This window comes from Lycorma delicatula, chromosome 9 (assembly GCF_047948215.1).
Source record: "Lycorma delicatula isolate Av1 chromosome 9, ASM4794821v1, whole genome shotgun sequence".
Lineage (NCBI taxonomy): Eukaryota > Metazoa > Arthropoda > Insecta > Hemiptera > Fulgoridae > Lycorma > Lycorma delicatula.
In genome coordinates this window covers 89,939,352-89,963,281 of record NC_134463.1, presented here as the reverse complement: position 1 = coordinate 89,963,281, position 23,930 = coordinate 89,939,352, and the positions used below count along the sequence as shown (strand labels likewise).

The window sequence follows — 23,930 nt, the reverse complement described above, 5'->3', positions numbered from 1 at the left end:
AATAAATTGCATTTTTCTAATATTTTAATTAAAAATGTTATAAAAATCACTATATTTGTAGAAAATAATAACTATTCAAGTATACAAAAACCTATAAATCTGACATATATATTTAGATATACTTCACATTTAATGACATATTATCTACCACTATATGAAATAACATATTTTTATTCAGGTAGTGGTAAGATACTTATTTATCATTCCACTTAATGGATTTTGTAATCCAACCAGTAAGATCATTTGACTCCCCTCACCCATTTTAGGTAATATCATGCCCTAACCTTACTCCTACCTATATAATTTCCTTTTTTCTTTTTCCCTCTACTTTTGAACGTTATTGTCAGAAATTAGCCAGCAGTCTGAAAAATGAAAGAGGAGAGAATGGAAGACAAAGAATTATAATTATTGGCTTTTACGTAGTCCTTTGAGATTGTACAATCAGTAGAATGATAAACATATCATAAAAATAAGAAACTTTAATTTATGAATATATTACCACTTAAGAACAAGGAATAAGTAGTAAAATATGTTTTTTTTGTTTTTTATTTACAATGTTTAAATAAAATTGTATAATCTATGTACTTCAAAGATACAAATTTCAGATTCTTGGTTAAATTTATGTGGTGACAAAATTAAAAAAAGCAAATTGTTTTTATAAAAAATATATACTATTGATGATGAATTCATGCCTTCTCAGTGAAGTGGTGTATACATATTCTTAATTACACAGTTAATTAAACAGGGTGATCGACTAAAGATGACTACCATTGGGATCAAGAAAAAATATTTCTATAGCTAAATGTAAATAAACAGAGAATATAATGCAATACAGTAAATATCACTTGTAGTAAAACGTAGTTATATGATAGCAACAACAAAATAAACCATTAAAATCGGTTAAACTAAATGAATATTTGCAAGCTAACAAATGTAAAAAATAATTTATGTACAGTCATGTTTCAGTGTTAAATTTTTTTTAGTGAAAAGATTGGCAAGGACAAATTTGAATGTATCAACCGAGACATTTTTCATCTATTAATTTGAATACATTTGATTTATATATATTCATACAGTATAACAATAACAAATAAGCATGAATATGTTCTGTATTTAATGTATAACAGTAACTTCAAAACTTTTAACCAAAAACTTAAAAAGAAAGACTGGTGGAACAGAATATATGATGAATACTGAACTGTCTTCAAATTCCAAGCTTAATAATTACAAATCTGTTATCATTTTTGAAAAAGGATTTCACAACAAAAGCAGGTTACACTACACTCTATGATTCCATTGCAACTTCATATAATATACCATTAAATAATACTATTCAAGAGTGCTGAAATTAAATCATGGATATTTCATTTAAATACTTAAAAACACAGAATTAAATAATTAATCCTACGTATATATATTATCCCTCTTAATTGATTAACTTCAAAATAAAATCACGTAAATTTTTTAAATATATGACTTATTTCAGCCAAATAGAGATTTTTACAAAAATGAAAAAATGTTTATAAAGACTGAAGAAAAAACTTTTTTGCTCCTAGTCCTTATGGACTTTAAATGACAAAATAAATTCTAAGAGCCATTTTTAAATTAAATCTACGGGGCATTAAATTATTATTATTAAAAAATATGACCACTTTTGAGTAAAATTTTGAAATACAGGACTCATGATATCTGTACATCTCTTAACAAAACTAAATGTCATTAATGCCCCATCTATATAAATAAAAGATAATTTTTGTTTTGTTTGTGTCCTAATAACTCAAAAACTACTTACCTGATTTTGCTGAAAATTTCACAATTTATTATGATTTCTCCTGGAAGTGTTTACATGTAATTAGTTCTGTGTGTTGAAAACCATTTGTAAGATACATTTAAAATTTAAAAAGATATAAACACCAATCGATATAGATGATGATTTTGATGATATCTCTTGATATGTATGACATTAAATTTAGTAAAAGAAGTTTTAGGTTATTTATTTATGTACTTTTTTTTAATGATTTATATAGTAATGAGATTGGTGATCTTTGACTTTGGTACACATTTTGGGGGTATAATAAAGAAAGAAAATTGATAGTGAATCCATATTGTATATTTTAATATTTTCGTAATATAATTTGTCAAATAAATACAAAATTTAATTCTTACACTTAGATTTAGCAATAGCAAAGCATTGCTGGGTCCACTAGTATATTTATAAATTATTGTTCCAAATTTCATACAGATCGGTCCATTTAGTCTGCCTATATCAAGCATAAAGAATATCAATATACATGCATACATATGTATATACTCATACTTGCTGCTGGAATTTTTTAATCCTAAAATTGTATAACAGTTGAAATAAAATGTACATTTTTAATTAGTACGAAACGCTTAATAATTTGTTAATATACAAAAAATTGTTTTCATTTAACTATACTTTTGATTTTCAGATGGTAAAACTTCAAGAATATTTGTACAGGATACTGCTAAATTAATTAATAATACATTCTAGAAAAGAAATCACAAGCCAACTATTACTCCAGATGTATCTTTCACTTATGCTTATGCAAAGTACAAATATTAAATTCTCAAATATTTTACATTTTCATTTTGTTGATAATTCTGTCTGCTTGAAATAGTATGGAATACTGAGTGATCAACAGCAGTACCATTTGAAACCAGGAGAACATCAATACTAGTCTCATTCTTTAACTTTAGTAGATCTAAGACCACAATTTAATTATCTTCAAGCTGTAAGTCCTGTGAGTCAGTAGAACAAAGCTCTACTTGGATGAAAGTAGTCAAATGGTGGAAGTTAATCACGCCACAAGAAATGACAAGCCTTGTGAGGTAAAACCTAATCCCAATAAAAAAAGAGGTTTTTTGGTTCAGTAACAGGTCAAGGGCTATTCATGAATGATTTTCCCAAAAAAACTATACGGATACAGTTATAGTGTTACTATGCTGATGACAATGCTGTATGTAAGAAAAAAATTGTTTAAACTGTAATGCAAACTATTGATTTTGTGTGAAAAAAATAAAAACGAAGATATAATAAAAGGATATCAAAATTTCTTGCAACAAATTCATCTTAGTATTGGCAAAGATGAAAACCTTTTTTGGAATTAACGTAAAATTATATGAAAATGAAGCTAACATCGGCAAATTTTCTGTTAAGATTATCACAACAGCAGTACAAAGAACAATATTTGCATTGAATCTTATCAAAGATTCAGATACAATTTTTTAGTACTACCTTCTGGTGGTGATTCAATACTAATTACAGGGAGAGTTAAATGTTGAACTTACATTTTAAGTCTTATCCTAAACCTATAATACTCTTCCTATTCTATAGCAGAGAGTTGGTTATCTTACAGAAGAAGGCTTTTAGGTCTAAGCTAGAGAACTATAGATACTTTTAAAAAGGTGCATTAATACAATTTAGAAAAAATGTATTAATGCACAAAACAGAAACTTTATGAAAGAACAGGGCAGACACACATACTTATTATTAAAAAAATACTTATGAGAAAGGATCTTATGCTTTCATCCATTTTTCATAAATCACTAATATGATATCATCACATCGGCTAAAAACTTGTGTGTGGGATATAGAAATGGAAGTAGTGTATGAATAAAGCCATGCCTGACTGGAATTTGCACCCGGCACCTCCAGATGAAAGGCCAAGACAATTCCACTTCACCACACAGATTTTAAAAGATTTTTCCCACAAAAGCAATATTTATTTTGTTAATGACGTTTGAGTTGATTTATTAGAATTTTTAAATGTTTAATTTGCTAATATTTTATATACATTGTTTAAATTCAGTTAACTGATACGGGTTTTAACCTACTTTTTTATATTTTCTCATATGCCTTTGATCAAGGTTTAACATTGTTTCGCTTGATTTTTCCAGGTAAATACTGAGACATGTATATCATCTATTAAACACATGTATGTGTCTTTTGTTAACTATGAATTGGCTCAGATACTTATTTCCGACATGATGTAAACAAATTACTATTATGTGCTGTAAAGTAATTTGTTTGCATGAGTTATGAAACTTAAGAAACCTTCTCGGCTTTCAACACGGATCGTTGTTGTCCGAGAAAAAAGTCATGTATGCTGGAACCAAAGTGTAAAACATGTTCACTAAACGTAACCTCTACAGACAAGAAAATATGTAATTTGGAGGAAATGAAATAATTATTTATGAATTATGAAAATTTAACTTAAAAGATTAAAAACTACAATTGTTGTCAAAATTGACCAATATAAAGTGATTTCCTTAATCTAATTTCAATTCAGATCTCTTTGCTTTGTATTAAGTTTGCTCAATATGCCAATAATTAAACTACAACAATAAGAAGTTTAGCTTTTAAGTTATGTTATGTAATCAAACAGTGCTATGAAAGATAGTTTTTTTTTTTTTTACATAATTCCCTTTTGTTTATTGAATCTCTTCTTTTTTGAGAGTACATATTAAATACATTTATTTTCTTGGAAATGCTGAAATAGAAAAACAACGAATTGAGTCACTGTTTATCAAAAACTAATCTTAAAAAATGTACAATTTCATACCACTTATAAAAATGGCTATAAGAAGTAAACATAAAAAAAAAAAATACAAACAATTAATGAATTTGTATATAATAAAATTAAATCTTTTGGTAAAATATAAAACTTACAGGCTGATAGTTTGGGCTCTACTAAAAATAATTATATGAAGTAATCAATTTTTCTTTTGTTTTCTTCTTCTTCTAGCAATTCTTGGTGGCAAGAAAACAACTCTAAAATTCTATTATTTGCTTTAAACTGGGTTGTAATTGAGGTTTTTACGAACAAACTAATCTATAATTTTTATATTTGGTGTTTCTTCAACTTATGTTTCAGCAGCAACTGATTCTGAAGTGCAGAATTTTGCAATTTCTTGAAATTTCTCATTGTTTAATTTATTCTAGTGTAAATGCAACAATCTTCTATGTCTTCATACAAAGTTTTCCAATTCTATTTTATTGACCAATTAAGTAACGCTTTCAACAATCTGCAGATTTTTCCTTCTTTCTTGAGGATGACTATATCACTGTTAACCAGACAAATATCCATCCAGTACGCAGTTACAATCCACTTGATCTCTATATTTCCTGTTTTCTGTGTCAACAAGGAAGAAGGAAAAAAATTGCAATCTAAAAGTGTTATGACAAATAAACATTAAAATAAGCAAAGTTATTATGACATCCGAATGATAACAAAAACATTGATTATACGATAAAAATTAATTGAATGTTTAAAATTTTGGTTTAAAATTTTGTTTAAAATGTTATAAAATTTTATCCGAATTAATGAATGAAAAATAGTTTAGTAAAAGGTAAAACATAAATGTAAAAGAAAAGAAAACCTACCTTAAAAAATATACTGAAGTTTTTATTTAAATGAAATAATAACTATACAGGACATCACAGAAACAAATTTTTACACAAATAAAAATACAATAGAGACAACTACTACAGATAATAGTATTATAAAAACAGATAACAAAGAAATACAGCTTATTTAATTCAAATATAAATTCTATTAAATATTAATAAAATTAAACAAAATTATTTACTTAAGATACAGGAATGAGATATGATAATGTTAAGACACATTATAACAGTACTATATTACCTAATAAAAAAAATTTATTTTACAAATTTGTACATATATAAAAAAATAAAAGTACAATACCATCTAGTACGTTGGATAGTGAAATAATATTGTTTTTTCACTTAGTTCAAATATTACAACCAAAGAATCTTACCTAGCTTGGCAAAACCCAAACTACAATATTATATTTTTATATAGATAAATACACAAAACACATAGCTGCATTTCCACATAACTATATAGAAATATGGAATTGGCTGAAAAGCCACAATTAACTGGGATTGAATATGCTTTCTATTCTTCCATATGCATTTTCTCTAGTTTTCAAACTTTAACAAGAAGTAAATTACTGAAAAAAACCAATCAAAATAGCTTAATGAGTAGACTGAGAATGGTACAGGATTACTTAGCATTAAAGTTAGATGTAATTTTATCATGTTTCAGTGTATTTAACCTGTAACCTAACTTGGAGATCAATTTTCTAAAAGTTCAGCTTACACATAAAGAAAGTCTGTACACATTATTCCAGTTAACCAGAGTTCTACACTATGTTGTTTCAAAATGGTTGCAAATATTTTACAATTACTGTTAACAGATTTGTTATTAATTTTCTGAAAACTATACACTGTATTGAAGAATTTCAACAACAATTTTAACAATAAATACAAACAAAAAATAAGTTATACATTAGGGTTATAAAACTCACAGATAATTTTCAAATAATTAAGATTGTTTACACAATTACATTTTCAAATAATCACATAAGCAAATAAATGCATGAAATCTGGAGCTGTAACAAGTGAATGCCTTATTTGATGAATAGAATCGATCAGTAGTTATCTTTAGTTGTTTCATTTGAATGCATTATATTATCTCTAATGCAAAAAACAAAACTTCAGTTAATTAAAAATTCAGTGCCACGTTGCTGAATGGACAGTAAGTAATCAAAATAATAATAATAATCTCTTTCTACGAGTTTCACCACTTTCTAATAAACAATAATCACTAGTTAGCAGTTTCACGGCTGGAGGATACTTTGTGTTTATTTTCTAACGTATTAAAACTATATCAGTAGTGTGATGTTTTCTTTTACAGCTAAACAACCTATACTCCCTTAAAAAAAAATTAAGCATAATTCTACTTTACACTCATCTCAGAAAACTTTCAGTAACAAACAAGGTGTAATCAAACACTTAAACAGAATATTTATGTCATCATACACTAAAATACAACAAAACATAATATAAACTGATTGACATAAATGAGAATGTTCGTTAGCTACTTGATTGTATACATATATACATATTGAAGGTATATAGTAATATACAAAACAAACAAATAAAACTTTCTTGACTCGCAGCCTTTCCTTTGTAAGAAATTTGCAAGCTGCAACTGATGAGTTACCACTGATATCATCGTTACTATTATTGTAGTAATATTAATAATACCTAATAGCAATCCATTGCATTGACATTATTATCAAGACTAACATCAAAATCGTTTTTAACTACGGCTAATATATCATCAATGAGAGAGTCTAAATCATCAGAAGCCTTCAACCAGTCACTCCTTACTTTAATAATACTTTCCAAATTTAATGTAGACACTCTTTCAATAAATTCATTGACAGTAACAAATTCTATATATGATTCTTTGCTATCTTCATGTACAACAATTTTGTCATCTTTACAATAGACAGATGAAAGTAGTTCAATATCTTGAGAATTCATTATCGATGTAATAACATCATCTGCAGCACTCTATAAAAGTATAAGCATAAAAATAACTTCAGTACAATAAGCATATGTAACAATTTTTAGGAAAAAAAGATTTAAGTAGCACTTATAAATTATCTTATAAAATAACACATTAATTCTTTATAAGATAAAATGTCAAACAAAGCCTCTTTTCACATCTTTCATATGAACAAAAATTTAATTTTTTCTCATTTAAATAAGGAATTATTATTATTATCTTTGAATGTGTCATTTTTTCTACAGTTATACATGAAATAAAGGAAAATACTGAACAGAAATAAAAAGGTAGACCAGTTACAACCATTATAAACTCTCACCAATACTCTAGTGCCACACATAATAATATACAAAGTTTAAATCAAACAGAAGGTATGTAACAGTAGTTCTTAACATGTAACAGACATAAGAAACTTCTTAATATATCTTTTCAGCTACAGATTTCCCCTCCTCCAACATATACATGCAAAAAAATCCAGATCTCCTATTTCTAAAAATCTAACACATATATTTTATAAACTAAAAATTACAAAGTACTTGACATGTTCAATAAAAATAAATTAGTACAGAGATACATTTACCCACTCAAGGAATGTATCCAAACTTCAAATTTTAATTTTAGGCATCATGCTATTTACGAGATTTGTTCAGAAAAACACCGAACTTAACTTTTTTAATCTTTATTATTAATTTTACAGATTTAATTGGTTCTTGTCCCCTTCAAAATACTTCTCTTCCTAATCACACACTTTTTCCGGTGGTATTTCTACTTTGCGAAGCAGTCCAGGATAGCTTCATTTGAAATGGCCTTTAAGGTCCATGATGAATTTGCTTTAATGTCATCAATAGACAAAACGGCATCCTTTCATCACAGATTTTAATTTTGGAAATAAGATAAAATCACAAGGAGTCAGGTCTGGTGAGTAGGGAGGCTGAGGAAGGACAGTCATCTAATTTTGGAACAAAACTTGAGGGTGCAGTTTTGACAAAACTGAGGGTGCATGGTTGTGGTGAAGGAACCATGAGTTGTCTTGCCACAACTCTGGTCTCTTCTGTGCGGATTTCTTCACGTAACCATTGTAAAATGCCTTGATAATATTCACAGTTCACTGTTTCATCTTGAAGCAAGAATTCAAAATGCACAATTCCATTAAAATTGAAGAGCTTCATTTTGACATTGGATCGAGACTGACATGCTTTCTTGGGCATGGAGGTCCATTGCCAATCTATTGTGATGATTGAACTTTTGTCTCATCTCCCATCATCAACAAACATCCATTCTATGTTCTTTGTGCTCTTTGGCCATCAAACGAGGAACAAACTTTGTTGCAACTTGATGCGTTGTCAATTTTTCAGTCAAAATATCATGGCATGATCCAATTGGGATGCTAACCTTTTCTGCAAGTTCTCTGACAGTCAATCAGTGATTTGTATGTACCAGATCATTGATTTTCTGAACATGGGTGTCATCAGTTGAAGTCGAAGGCCTTCCTGGTCAAGGGTCATCTTCAATTAACTGATGACCACTTTTAAATCATGAAAACCATTTGTAACAATGCGTATGACCTACAGCATCATCTCTTTGTAAGCTTGTTTCAAAAGTTGAAATGTTTCTGTGAAAGTTTTCTCCACTTTTATGCAAAGTTTTATGTTGTATTGTTGCTCCTAAAATTGCAAATTACAAAAATTGCTACTAACACTTAAACACATTGCACTCAAATAACAATAACATAAAACTAAATGAGATATCAACAACCCAAGAACATGTGGTAATAGAGGAGGTTATGCAGAACACAAAGCTGCCAACCACACATCACTAAATATCTCTGTTGGCACGTAATTAAAAATGTTCAGTTATTTTCTGAACAGACCTTTTATGTGCAAAATTAAATTCAATTTTAAAACTCAATTTTATAGACATTTAAATAAGATTTAGAGGATGTGTAAGATGTGTTATAATAATAAGTTCTCACCATATCTTTTATGCTGTTACAACTATAATCTTCCTCAATACAGATATTCTTCAGAACTTTTTCATTTTTGTTGTTTTCAGAATGCCCAATGCTAGTAACAGATAAAGCAGGTAAAGTTGTTGCTCTTCCACAAGTTTCCTCTACAACACCATATTGTTGTAAAAGCTGTAATAATTTTGATATAATTGTCACAGACTTTCTAGCAACTTCTAAATCACTTGTATCATTTAATGCTGTCCATAATACCTAAAAATTCATAAATAGATTTACTCATTGTTTTTTAAAATAATCATGTTCACAAACACAAATATGTAAACATATTTTAACTACACATAACCAAAACATTCATAAATTACATTCCGCTACACAAATGTTCAAAATCTGTTTATAACATTTCCTGATGAGATGAAATATTTTAATAACTGGTTTTTGTAAATTTAATTCCAAAAACAGATGAAGTTCTTCTACCTTCAAATTGAAAAGGAATTAAAAAACAAAAGCTAGTGAAATCAGAGAAAGAAGAAAAACCAAGAACTGTTTATTATTTATTTTGTTGTATGATTAATTCACCGCATGAACAAGGATTATCCATGAGAATGTGACATGAAATAATTGTAACATATGGAAAATGCCAAGTCTGACTGAGATTTGATCCCAAAACCTTCAGACCAATAATAAAGATCCTACTACTTCACTATAAAAATACTTAAATACTTTTGTAATAAACAACATGAATATGATATACACTTTTTGCTTCATTGATATACAATGGCATATTTTAATAACATCCCCACTTTTCTAAAAGGCAAACCTGGGCGAATTGAAGTCAATCTTTTCTGGAACTTAATAAAACTAAACAAGGGCTTACTACTGTATTCAATAGAAAAATTCAGTTTTTTAACTGTATTTCTTGGTATCTTACATAAATCCAATCTCTTAAAATGCTGTTTTGTACAACATTAATATAAAGAAATTCTTTTTTGATAAAAAAAAAAAATAATAATTTTTTTAAAAATTCAGATATAGATAAAATAATAAGTTAGTGTGTACTCTATACATCCATCTGTATAGAGTATTACAAAAAAATAATTAACTCCACAAGTTTTACAATCCAAGTATGCACCTTACAAATATTTAAACCTTAAAAAGTATGATGTAAAAATAATTGTAATTAAAATCATATCTATACTATAAACAATTTCTGGTGTAATAAATTAAAAAAAATATTTCATCCAAGTATAAGAATATCTGTGTACTGTTTTATCACAGTTACACTATTAATTTATTAGTGGATTTGATAACGATGTTTCTTATTTTTTTTAATAGTTATGTATTATATTTCCCTACTACTACTGGAAATGTAACTGGTCACTATTTGCTGTTTTTCTTATATAAATAGCCAAACTATAAAAAATGTTTTATTAAAACTTGTACATGATACAATAAACATCGTAATAATGAGCTCTAAGAGTTACCTGCATAAAATATATATATTAGTATTGCTACTACCTATCAGTTATAGATCAACTGAAAACAACTGCTTTGATTTCCAGCAGTGGATGTAGCATACTTTTAATGTAGTCAAGGAAAAATAATGCAAATCATAATATAAAGAATTCTTAAATGGTTTCTACAATTTATAATTGTTGCAAAACAATATGAATAGATTTTAAAGATGTTTTTATAGATTCAACATACCTGAAGACAACCATTTCTTTGTAATTCATCAAGAACCAATTTTAACCTCTTTTTTATTTCAGGTGGTGTTAATGTAACTATCTTCCGTGATGATTTTGAAAATGTAACAGCTGGAAAATCACCATCAATCATTCCTTGATTAGCAGTTTCATGATCAATAACAGAATCCCAAAATGTTAACGCATTAATTTTAACTTCCCAATGTAAATCACATGTTGCTGATTTAAGTAATTGTTCATGAACTCTTGTTTGTAAAATCTCAGAACTGAAATAAAAAAAAATTAATCTAGTTAAATAAAGATTTCATTCAAATTTATAAATACATTAGATATCAAGCATGTTTTTAAAGTAAGGTTCATTAACTAAGAATTTGCTGCCAATAAACAGATTGCATTTGGTTATTTAAATTGACAGTCAGCTGTTAGTGAAAATAGTTCAGTCATTCTGTTATTAGTTGTTTATATTCATGTTTATAATGAAAGCTGCAATTTGTTATTCTGAGTGTGAAGTACAATGAGTAATCTGTTTTGTGGTGGCAAAAACAATCTCGTGACTGAAATTCACACGCAAGTTTGTAATATGTGCTGAATATTATGAGTGATGTAAGATGGTGTTGCTGTTCATTTCAAGAAGAATGAACATTCATGATTAAGAATGTAGCGACTGGCTGTTGGTGATAGAAGATTTGACTGAAAAAGCCAAAGCGAGAAAACCGGTGCTTCACTGTGTCACAATTGTCTGTGATGTTTCCTCATCTTTGATTTATGAAGTAGTTTTAACTGACAAAATTGGGCTATAAAAATATTGTGTGCTAAAGATATCCACAGACATACACAAGGAAAAAGGTCTTGCAGCAGCACATGAAATTTTGCAGTTATAAAAATGACAGTACAGAATTCTTTAGTTGGATGGTTGCCACAAATGAAACCTGAATCTCTTATACAAACATCGAGATAAGTAATGGTTGGTTTGATGGTAACATACATTTCAGAGACCAAGTTCAAACAAGAACATTTGGTAAAGAAGCTTGTGGTTACTGTTTTTTGGGATAAAAAGGGTGTCTTGCTTGCCAAACCTAGTGATTGGAGAACTACTGTAAATGCCATATTGCAAAACGATACAAATTCTCAGAAGAGCTATAAAAAAACAATCAACAAGGATGCTATCCTACAGGACTTTGAATGACAATGCCTGACCACAAGTGGCAAATCAGACAGAGGCAACTGAAAATGACGATGAATTGAAAAATGGCATTACTGCACGGTTTAATTCACTGCCAACTTTTCTTGAAGGGGAATGAAAAATCTGATAAACACTATGAAAAATGTGTTGAAGATGAAGGGAGTTATGTAAAGTAGTAAATAAATGTAGTTTTTAGACAAAAGTAATAAAGTTTATTTGTATTTTTCAGTTTTTTTTTTATTTAAAAATGAATCTTATTATTTATAAAGATAAAGAGTGGCGCATGAAATGATCCAACATTTGGTATTGTTAAAATATATTATTAATTTGAATCACAATATAAAAAAGTAAAATACATGTTTACTATATACCTGGAGATTATTTTCTGCTTATCACATGTTCAATATGACTACCATCATATCTAGTAACTTCAACACGAACTCCTATGTTGTTAATAACTTTATGACACAAATCCTCGATTATCTTGTTGCACGCCTCGATGATCAGTACTCACTCGCAGTTCCATCACTGTACGAGGATATTTAAGGAAAATCTTTTCGTTTAGAAATCTCCAAATAAAATAATCACGATTCAAATCAAGACTGTTCGACGGCAAGTTCCGTCCATGGAAAACAATTGGAAATCGGTTTGAAATGACATTTGTATTAAAAGTTTCATGCAGAAATCTGAAACAGCTGTGTGTGGCCTGGATTCAACCACGAGTGGTTCATGCTGGATCCATTCAGCATGAACCACTCATTTTTTAACTGAAACTCTTTTGCAAAAACTGAGGAACAAAATTATTACGCATCAAGTTTAGATAATGTCCACTGTTCACTGTCTGTTCAAAAATGAATGGTCCTATTACCCCATGATGTGAGATAGTGGTCTGTGCCATAATTCTTGGAGCGAGATGCACCTTTTCATGAAGCACGTATGGATTTTTGGAAGCCCAAAAAATGCAACAATTTATTAACAACCCCTTCCAGGTGAAAATGTTCCTCATCTGACAACCAAACTCTGTTTAATGTCTTGGTTTACAGCCCATTCAGTGAATGCCATTCTTTGATGTTTGTTGTCAACCATTAATCTAGGCAACACTGTTATTTTGTAGATACAAATGCAAATCAGTTTTTAAAATTCACTGTACTGATCGCCTAGAAATCCAAAGTTGTGCTGCTGCTTTTCTTGTTGATTTGCCAGTGCTCCTCAGCAACACTGCTCTGACAGCGTCAAAATTCTGTGGAGAATGAACATTAGTAGGCTGTTTTGAGCTTACTATCAAATACTGAACCACCACTATTAAATTTTTAAAGTCTACATATTGTTTTAAATGAGGGTGACCACCGAATTTGAAAACGTGCACGAAACTATCTTTGTGTAAGCATCACACTTTTTGTTTCATTAAAAATTAACACAGTCTTTACGTGTTGTTCAACAGTCAGTATTCCTTTTCAGTCATTTTGGAATGAAACACAAATAGCACACTCAAAAAGAGAAGAAACTAATATTCATGAAGTGCTGTCATTTTGCCAACATAAAACACATTTACCTACACAATAATTGCCAAAACAAATGTTGGATAATTTTGTGTACCACTCTGTACATTAATCAAAGATGCAGAAAAAATCCCTTTTTTATAAACATTATTTAAAAACTGATCCAGATAATAATACTGATTTTGTAAAAGAAATCTTTTAAATTAATTCATGGGAAGGGCTTTTAAATGGGTTGGCAATGATAGCATAATAAAGTGAATTCACTTTGGTTAAAGTATTGTGCTGGCATTATGTGAAAATATTTCTGTTGTCTGGTTTCAAAGAGGAACAAATATAAATAAGTAATATTTAAAGAAAAGTAGAACCACTGAAAAATACAAACATGAAAAACATGTAAACATGAAAAAGTGTATAGTCAAGTATTACAATCATAGTAGTCATATGTTACCTGACATGAGTAACAAGTAGTTTCCAAAAATGACAGTCATTCTCCATTCTCAAAAAACACAAAATTTCATGCAAGTCTTACTAAAAGGGTTAAGTGGTTTCCTTCTTTATCAAGCCAAATATATGGTTGAATACTAGTAACCCAAGCTCACCAAAATGGAGGTGATATTCAGACTCGAGTGAACAATTTCAATCTGCTCACCACACACTGATTAACTGACTAACTATAAAATAAACAACTATAAGAAAACAACTGATGTGGTGTCTTTTGCATCTCAGATGTTTAACGTGCATCAATCACAGCTATAAGAAAGACTATGACAGTTAATGACCCCTTTCTGATGTGAAATAATGCATTCTATATGCCATTTACATTCAGCAGAACAGGCTACTACATTTATTAGCAACTATGCAACTGCCAAAGCAAAAACTCAACCATACATTTACTGAATTCAATTTTTTGCATCTATTAATATTCACTAGGATTATAATTCTATCATGATGATTCATTCAATGAAACTTTAAAAATAAACTATAAAGATAAGTTTTCATTAAATGATAAATGACAATTACAGAATATAAAATAAATAAAGTTGGCTAATTATTTTGATTAACTTATTTGAGTAAGAAGAAAAAAGTTTACTTCAAATATTTTTAGATAAATGTTATTAGAACTTTAAAAACTGCAAAATAAAATTTTTAGGGTCAAAAATGCAGAAAGGACACATGATAAACCAAATTTATTATACTGCTTCTGGTAAGGTAATACAGTATGTTGCTATGCTGCATAATACTAATCACCTAGTCTTATGACTTGATTTATGGTAATTTATTAATATTGATAATCAATAAAATAAAATGGAAATTCGGTAGTTTAAAATATACACATAAATATTTTTACAAATAAATAGTTAAAAAAACAAAATCTATTTACATTTTTTACTAAATATGAGGAGCAGCTGAGCAGAAATGTACATTTTTTAATAACTTGCAAACACAAATATATATTTAAATGGAAGTAAAAGCCATGAAACTATTTTATTGACTAACAGGAACCTATTTCTATTTTCCAATACTGTCATCATTTACAGCTACACTTTTCTTGTAATAGTAAAAAAATTTTCTTGCCTTGTCAAGGAAGATTTCCAGGGGTCTTACCTTGATCCAAGATCTCACCACAGCTTTCACTTCATCTGTAGCAAAATTAATGCCCTTAAGATACCTCTTTAAATTCAGTAATTAGTGAAAAATCACAGGATTTGAGTGAGTATAGATTGTATGGAATGCATTGGAATTTTAACTTCACAAGAGCCTTAGTAGTGGTGTGCAATGTGTGTCTGATAGTACTGAGTTGCAAGATTACTGGGATAGTGGAACCCTGAACATATCTTCTAAAGTACTTTAATGTCTTTTTGTACCATGCAGAACACATGTTCATCCCACCTTGCAGTATTTTACACTGTCAATATTTATAATATTTTCAGACAGTCATTTTACCTTCTCTTTGTCAGTTTGTACTTGAACAGATTTTGTGATAAACCAATTTGATCTTTTAATATGCCTAGCTGGGTGCAGATCAATCAATTCAAACAGCTTCTTTCATTGCTTCTCACTGGTCATAAGAACTGGTAATCATTGTGTGGTTCATTTTCAATATTTAACTTACCAGCTCTTGATGCAGGTAACAGTTTTTTGCTCACTTATTTAATCAAGAGTTTGACTAGATTAACTTATTTAAGTTTGACTTATTTAGTCACTGTAAATGACTTGTAAGTGACAATGAATGTAACTAGGGTTCACTTTTTCTGTTGTACATTCAATTACTGCACATGGTTTGAAATAGCAGGCACAAAAAACTTCCATACCATGGGACAGTGACTTCTGATAAAGAATGAATAAACAGAATATAGAGAGATTTGGCAAGTTTATTATAATAGCTGCAAAATGGCAGCAAGTAAACAACAATGAACAATGTTTTGCACAACCACTGTGCGACTGTGCAAACTCTTCAGTCATCCTTCATATTTAGCAATAAAAATTACTAAGCAAACTATACTAAAAAAAAGGTAGTAATAAAAATACCATAGTTCATGATTAATGTATATGGCAGTAATTAAACATGCAGCTTCTTTTCTTACAATCCCTTCTGGTTCCGTCTTCAAGCATTCTAACATCTTTTCCTAAAAATTAGATAGATAAAATGTAAACAATCTTTAAACTACACATTCAGTCACAAATTTATAAAAACTGTTAACTGTAGAAAACCAATCCAAAGAGGCCTAGAAATATTGTATGATTTTAAACATACTATTCATAATAGGATTGATGGATACAGAAATATCAAGTGAATGTTAATTTACTGATTAATTACAATTTAACTATATAGAATATAAAATTAAGAACACAAAAATATTATTTGTGAAAAATAATGTTTATAACAGATCTGTAATTATTATTGTATTAATGGTTTCATTATCATTAATGGATTTTGTAATACAAAATCCATTAAGGAAATAGCATATAATAATATTAATATTAAAATACCATTAAAAATCAAATCATAAACATTTCATGTTCAAAAAAAAAAAAAAAATATATATATATATATATATAGATATACACGAGGGAAAGTAAATTATCATCCACAATGTAGTAATAAATTTTATTGCAATACAAATAGGAAACTATTATGTGTATTGCAATACACATAATTTTTCAAAATAGTCCCCTTGCATTTCAACACACTTGGTCCATGGTTGCACAAGCTTCCTGTTTCCCTCATAAAAGAAGGTTTTCGGTTGAGCTGCAAGCCAGGAATGCACCACTTGTTTCACTGTTTCGTCCGAGGTAAATCGCCTTAACGCCTCTTTCAGTGGACCAAACAAGTGCTAGTCAGAAGGGGCAAGATCAGGACTATACGGAGGACGAGCCAGTACTTCAAAGTTGAGTTTCTGGAGCGTTTCAGGAGTGTGGGCAGCAGTATGTGAATGGCCATTGTCGTGCAACAACACAATAACTTTCGACAGCAGTCCTTGGCGTTTGCTTCGAATTGCAGGTGTCAGCTTGGCAGTAAGCATCTTGCTGTAATGCAGACTGTTTATTGTCGTGCCCCTTTCCTCATAATGTTCCAGTACTGGGCCTTGTTGGTCCCAAAAAACCATAAGCATCAGTTTTCCTGCGGATGGTTGGATCTTGAACTATTTTCTGCAGGGCGAATTTGGATGTTTCCATTCCATACTCTTGTCGTTTACTCTCCGGCTCATAATAATGGATCCATGTTTCGTCACCAGTGATGATTCTATCTAAGATGATGTCCTGTTCGTTACCATAGCGATCCAAATGTTTTTGGCAGATGTCCAAGTGCGTTTGCTTATGTAACTGTGTGAGTTGTTTTGGGACTTTATGAAACCCAAGTCTGTTGTGGATGATTTCGTAGGCAGAACCGTGACTAACTTGGAGAGGATGTGCCACTTCATCGATAGTTCCTCATTTGTCTAAGAAAACCATGTCACGTGCACGCTCAATGTTTTCCTTATTTGTGGTGGTAAACGGTCGTCCGGCTCCTTCGTCGTGCGTAGTACTTATGTGACCATTTATGAATTTTTCAATCCATTCGTAGACACTCTGTTGCAGCAACACACTGTTCCTGAACTGTACTGAAAGTCTTTGATGAATTTCAGCCCCTGATAAACCTTCCGACCACAAAAAACAGATCACTGAACATTGCTCTTTTTTGATGCAAACAGAAAGCAGAGCAGCCATGGTTAATGGCAAGGCAGCGATAATGGAACTAACCTAGCAGCATCAAACTTGCACAGACATAACAATAATTAAACCACACATGTGTCACCTATGCAACACGACAGTACTACCAACATAAACAAAAATATAACTAAATTGCAGATAATAATTGACTTACCCTCGTATATCACTATATATAAAAAAGGTTGGCTGTGGCAAATCATTTGGTTTATTCTGTACTCATTGGTTTAAATAAGTATGTGCAGGGCAAACAATTACTTTACTGATATTAAATATCTAGTCTGCTTTTGGACATTATTGTTAAAATTGGACCGACTAATACAAATCTGAAATAACAAATTGGTGTTATTTTTCAAACATAAATGACTTTTTAAAACATAAAATATAAATGATATGACATGTGGTATAATAATGATTAAATAAAAATATCAGTATCTGTCCATACAATAAATAAGCTACTTAAGATCCAATGCAAATAGTTTTAGACAATACGTTTTGTTATAACTTATGTTACAATAAACGTTACATCTTATTATCTAATGGAATAGCCTGAATAAAAACATTAAATTCTAATGCACTTATAACAACTTTAACAAAGTTAAACTGCAGATATTTATTATATTAAAAATATATTTCATACCACAGAAATACTCATATATCTCTTGAAACATATGACATAAAAATATGGGACCTGAACCGATCTCTTCTTAAATATTAATTGCAAAATTAAAAATCACTTGCTATATGGAATGATCAAACCTTTGCAGCACAAAAGATAAAGCAATCAATTCTTAGCCTGATATTCTTATCAAATATTGACTAAATTCAAACTATCCCATCAGAAAATACAGAACATAAATACTGTGTGATCAAACATAGAAAATCTTACTTATAAAATACAAATATAGTATTAATAACTAAAAATAAGATTTCTCAAAATACATTCAGAATTTTGTTGGAATAATTATCTGCATAACAGAATTATTAATTAATTTCTAATAACAATAAACAATAAAATACCACTAAGTTTTTGTCAAATAATGCTTCTTCCCAAAGACGTTTTACTTGAACCATTTTTTGTAAGCAAATGATAGCAGATGCTCTTACATAACTTTCTTCGTCACATTCAACCATGCTAATAATAGCTGATGGAAAATTTGATTCCAACAGTAAATTCTGAAAAGCAGGGAATTCTGGAAAAAATAAAAATAATAAATAAATGCAGAAGTAATGTTATTACATATATAACTCAATGTAAACATCTACTAATCACACAATTCATTTTAGTACTCTATTTATATACCCTTTTTCACTTAACAATATATAAACCAATAAAAACTGAAAAAAAAAAAGAATAAAGAAACACTAAAAGTAAATACCTAATTTAAGATAAATTAATATTAATAAATCAATATATTTTTTTCTTAGCAAAGATATATGCTTAGAATTTAATTATTTCAAGACAAAATGAGATAAAAAGAAGTACGTTCTTACTTGGTCTACTAACTGCCCCATACAGACCAAAAACTTGGTGGTTTATTGTGCTCTTAAATTTATGTATTAATGCCTTTAAATTTTGTTCTGCCATTCAGTGTTACAGAACAGCTATACCACATTGCACAAACTACAGATAGTTAATTTGCCAAAACAAAAATACAAAACAAGAGGTAAATAAAACAAAGGTGTATTAAGACCCATCAAGAACAATGGATTGCAGAAATAATAAACAATGAAACAGCATATAACATAACCCCCAGTAACTGATGAACCAGGATCGCCAAACAGGATCAAAATTGTTACTCCATTTATGACATCACTTGTTAAATTTTTGTCCTTTTATCAAGGACTGATTTTAGGCGTGGTTGAAAGTTTAATTGTTTTTTTTTTGTTTTCAGTCATTTGACTGGTTTGATGCAACTCTCAAAGATTCCCTATCTAGTGTCAATTGTTTCAGTTCGGTATACCCCCTACATCCTACATCCCTAACAATTTGTTTTACATATCCCAAACGTTGCCTGTCTGCACAATTTTTCCCATCTACCTGTCCCTCTAGTATTAAAGCAACTATTCCAGGATGCCTTAATATGTGGCCTGTAAGTGTGTCTCTTCTTTTAACTACATTTTTCCAAATATTTCTTTCTTCACTGATTTGTGGCAATACCTCTACATTTGCCACTTTATCCATCTTTCTGATTTTTCAGATTCACCTATAGCACCACATTTCAAAAGCTTGTAATATTTTCTTCTCAGGTAGTATAATTATCCAAGTTTCACTTCCATATACAGCTATGCTCTAAACATATACTTTCAAAAATGTTTTTCTGATATTTAAATTAATTTTTGATGTAAGCAAATTATATTTTTGACTGAAAGCTCATTTCGCCTGTGCTATTCGACATTTTATATCGCTCCTGCTTTGTCCATCTTTAGTAATTCTAATTCCCAAATAACTGAATTCTTCTATTTCCATAATCTTTTCTCTTCCTCATTTTTCATTACTTTCATTTTGTTTTTGATTATTTTCATGTGGTAGTTCTTGTGGAGGATTTCATCCATGCCCATTTATTGTTTCTTGTAAATATTTTTTACTCTCAGCTAGAATTACTATATCATCAACAAATCATAGTATCTTCATCTTTTCACCTAGCAGTGTTACTCCAGATCTAAATTGTTCTTCACCATCATTAACTGCTAGTTCTATGTAAAGATTAAAAAGTAATGGGGATAGGGAACATCCTTGTCAGTCTCCCTTTTTTATTACTGCTTCTTTCTTATGTTCTTCAATTATTACTGTTGTAGTTTGGTTGCTGTAAATGTTAGCAATTCTTCTTCTATCTCTATAGTTAAACACTAAATTTTTTTAATATGCTGAACACTTTATTCCAGTCTAAGTTATCAAATGCCTTTTCTAAGTTTATAAATGTAATGTATGTTTGTTTGTTTGTTTTACTCTAATCTTCCTTCTACTACTAATCTGAGCACTAAAATTGCTTCCCTTGTCCCTATATTTTTCCTGAAACCAAATTAGTCTTCTAACTCTTCTTCCACTCTCCTATCCATTCTTCTGTACAGAATTCTAGTTAAGATTTTTTATGCACGAGTAGTTAAGCTAATTGTTCTGTATTCTTCACATTTATCTGCTCCTGCTTTCTTTAGGTATCATGACAATAACACTCTTTTTGAAATCTTACAGAACTTCCCCTTTTTTGTAAATATTACACATCAGTTTGTATAATCTATCGCTTCCTCACCTGCACTACGCAGTAATTCTGCAGGTATCCCATCTACCCCAGGAGCCTTTCTGACATTCAAATCTTTTAATGCTCTATTAAATTCAGATCTCAGTATTGTATCTCCCTTTTAATCCTCTTTGACTTACTCCATAACATCAGTTTCTAATTCATTTCCTCCATACTCTTCAATATATTCCATCCACCACCAACCTTTTCTTTTGTATTATAAATCAGTGTACCATCTTCATTTAACACATTATGAGATTTTAATTTACGTACCACAAAGTTTTATGTAACTTTCCTTATGCTCCATCTATTTTACCAATAATCATTTCTCTTTCCACTTCTGAACACTTTTCTTTCACTACTTTACACTTCTTGTTTATAGTAAGTGTGATACTTCATTTACCTTCTTCATCATTAGCATTCTTATACTTTCTATGTTCATCTGTCAGCTGCAATACATCCTCTGATATCCAAGGTTTTCTACCAATACTCTTTGTTCTGCCTAAGTTCACTTCTGCTGATTTAAGAATTTCCTTTTTAACATTCTCCTATTCTTCTTTAAACATTTTCTACTTTATTGTTTTTACTCAGACCTCTTGTGATGCCCTCCTCAAAATTCTTCTTTACCTCCTCTTTTTCAAGCTTCTCTAAATTCCACTGATTCATCTGACACCTTTTCTTTAGGGTTTTTAAACCCCAATCTACATTTCATTATCACTAAATTATGGTCACTATTAATGTCTGCTCCAGGATACGCTTTGCAACTGACAAGTTGATTTCTAAATCTTTGTTTAACCATGATATAATCTATCTGACCAGGCTATGACATAAACTATCTGATATAAGTATTACCAGGCTTTTACCATGTGTATATTCTTCTGTTATGATTTTTAAACTGGGCGTTGGCAATTACTAAATTATACTTTGTACACAACTTGTACACAAGTTGGTACCCTTTCATTCCTTTCGCCCAGCCCATATTCCCCTACAATATTTCCTTCCTTGCCTTTTCTGATGCTTGCATTCTAATTTCCAACTATTATTAAAATTCAACTATTTTCATTCCCTTTTATGTTTTGAATTGCTTCGCCAATTTCTTCATATTCACACTCTACCTCATCATCATCATCATGTGCACTTGCAAGCATATAGACATTAACAATCATTGACTTAGGTTTTGATTTTATCCTTATTACAATGATTCTATTGGTAAGCTTTTTGAAATACTCTACTCTCTTTCCTATCTTCTTGTTTGTTACAAAACCTACTCCTGCCTGCTCTTTATTTGACGCTGAGTTAATTATTCTAAAATCACCTGACCAAAAGTCGTTTTCCTTTTCCCACCGAATTTCGCTAATTCCTACTACATCTACATTTAACCTATCCATTTCCCTCTTTAAATTTTCTAACCTACCAACCTTTTTCAGACATTCCATGCTCTGACTCATAGAATGTTTTTTTTTCATTTTCTGATGACCCCTTCCTTAGTAGTCCCCACCTGGAGATCCAAATGGGGGACTAGTTTACATCTGGAATGTTTTACCAAGGATTGCACCTCCATCTTTGTTACATGAAAATGCAGAGAGCTATATTCTTGGAAAAAAAACACCTAGTTTTGCATTGCTTTCAGATGCACAGTACTTAGAAAATTGAGTGAAGCTGATATGGCCTTTAAGTCCTCCTGACCTATACCCTTAACAACTACTGAAAGAGCTGCTGCCCTCTTTTTCAGGAATCATTCCTTAATCTGGCTCTCAACACATATCAGATATCGTTGCATCTTCTGTTTAGCTATTCTGTATCACTGAGCAATCAAGTTCCCTCACCAATGGCAAGGTATCAATGATTCATAGTTCAAAGTTTGATATGTTCCTAAATGATATTACTAATTTTTATCAATAAACAAGTAAAAAAAAAAATAAATAAATAAAAATAAATCTAGAAATGGAAAGTTCAGATTTAATCTAGCTGAGTAAATAGTTTTACAAATAAACTGAAAAATATGAGTAAAGAAAAAAGGTAGAATGAGAGAATTCAATTTTTTAAATACAGTTAACTTCTTTCTTTGCAAGTTGGGTTTGTGGTGGTTATTCCTAAGATTTTTTTTCTCCACCATGAATACATTGGGACTGAATATTTTTCATCTTATTTAACTAATATTAATAAAGTAAAATTATTAAATACTGAGTAATAAAATATCTTGACTATTTTTTGTAGGTATAATAAACAAAACAAATTAGTCTATATTATTTTAAAAGATTATAAAATTAAAATAACATACAAAAAAATTACTAATATAAATATTACTTACTAAGAGCTGATAAAAAAGATAAAGTCTGTAAGACCTCCAATGTAGAATCTCTTACTTCCCAGTGAAGATCCAGTAATTTCCTCATTAACAAAGGTCCAAGCTGCTCTAAACTTGAATCTTTAAAATTTTCAACTAGCAATGCCAAATTTGGTGGTAGAAAATTTGAAATTGCCAGATGCATTAATCTTAATACTTTTGTATTTAACTAAAAAAAGAAAATAATTTTTTTTAAAAAATACATTCATAAAAAAAAAGAGTTAAATTTTCCTAGTTCAAACTAAGTTTAATTGTAACTTTAGTTATGAAAACAGCAGACCTCGCTCATTTTGAACTAAATTTAAGAGAGTTCTACAATGCAACTGAACTAGTCAGTGAAAGTTTAAATAAAATAAAAAATGGAATTTTCAATTGGTG

At 29.7% G+C, this 23,930-nt stretch overlaps 1 protein-coding gene across 3 annotated transcripts in view; it reads right to left on the bottom strand.

The window, feature by feature from the left end:
- Nucleotides 1-5,408: 5,408 nt before the first annotated feature.
- LOC142329811 (integrator complex assembly factor Brat1) overlaps nucleotides 5,409-23,930 on the bottom strand; it is a 69,295-nt gene continuing 50,773 nt past the window's right edge. For all 3 annotated transcript variants that reach the window (XM_075374653.1, XM_075374654.1, XM_075374655.1), the window contains 6 exons: nucleotides 23,517-23,721; nucleotides 18,987-19,159; nucleotides 16,287-16,384; nucleotides 11,077-11,341; nucleotides 9,379-9,624; nucleotides 5,409-7,411 (listed from right to left, as the gene is read on the bottom strand). In XM_075374653.1, the coding sequence (XP_075230768.1) occupies nucleotides 7,100-7,411; nucleotides 9,379-9,624; nucleotides 11,077-11,341; nucleotides 16,287-16,384; nucleotides 18,987-19,159; nucleotides 23,517-23,721 (1,299 nt within the window). In that variant the 3' untranslated portion in view covers nucleotides 5,409-7,099. The remainder of the gene's footprint in view (nucleotides 7,412-9,378; nucleotides 9,625-11,076; nucleotides 11,342-16,286; nucleotides 16,385-18,986; nucleotides 19,160-23,516; nucleotides 23,722-23,930) is intronic.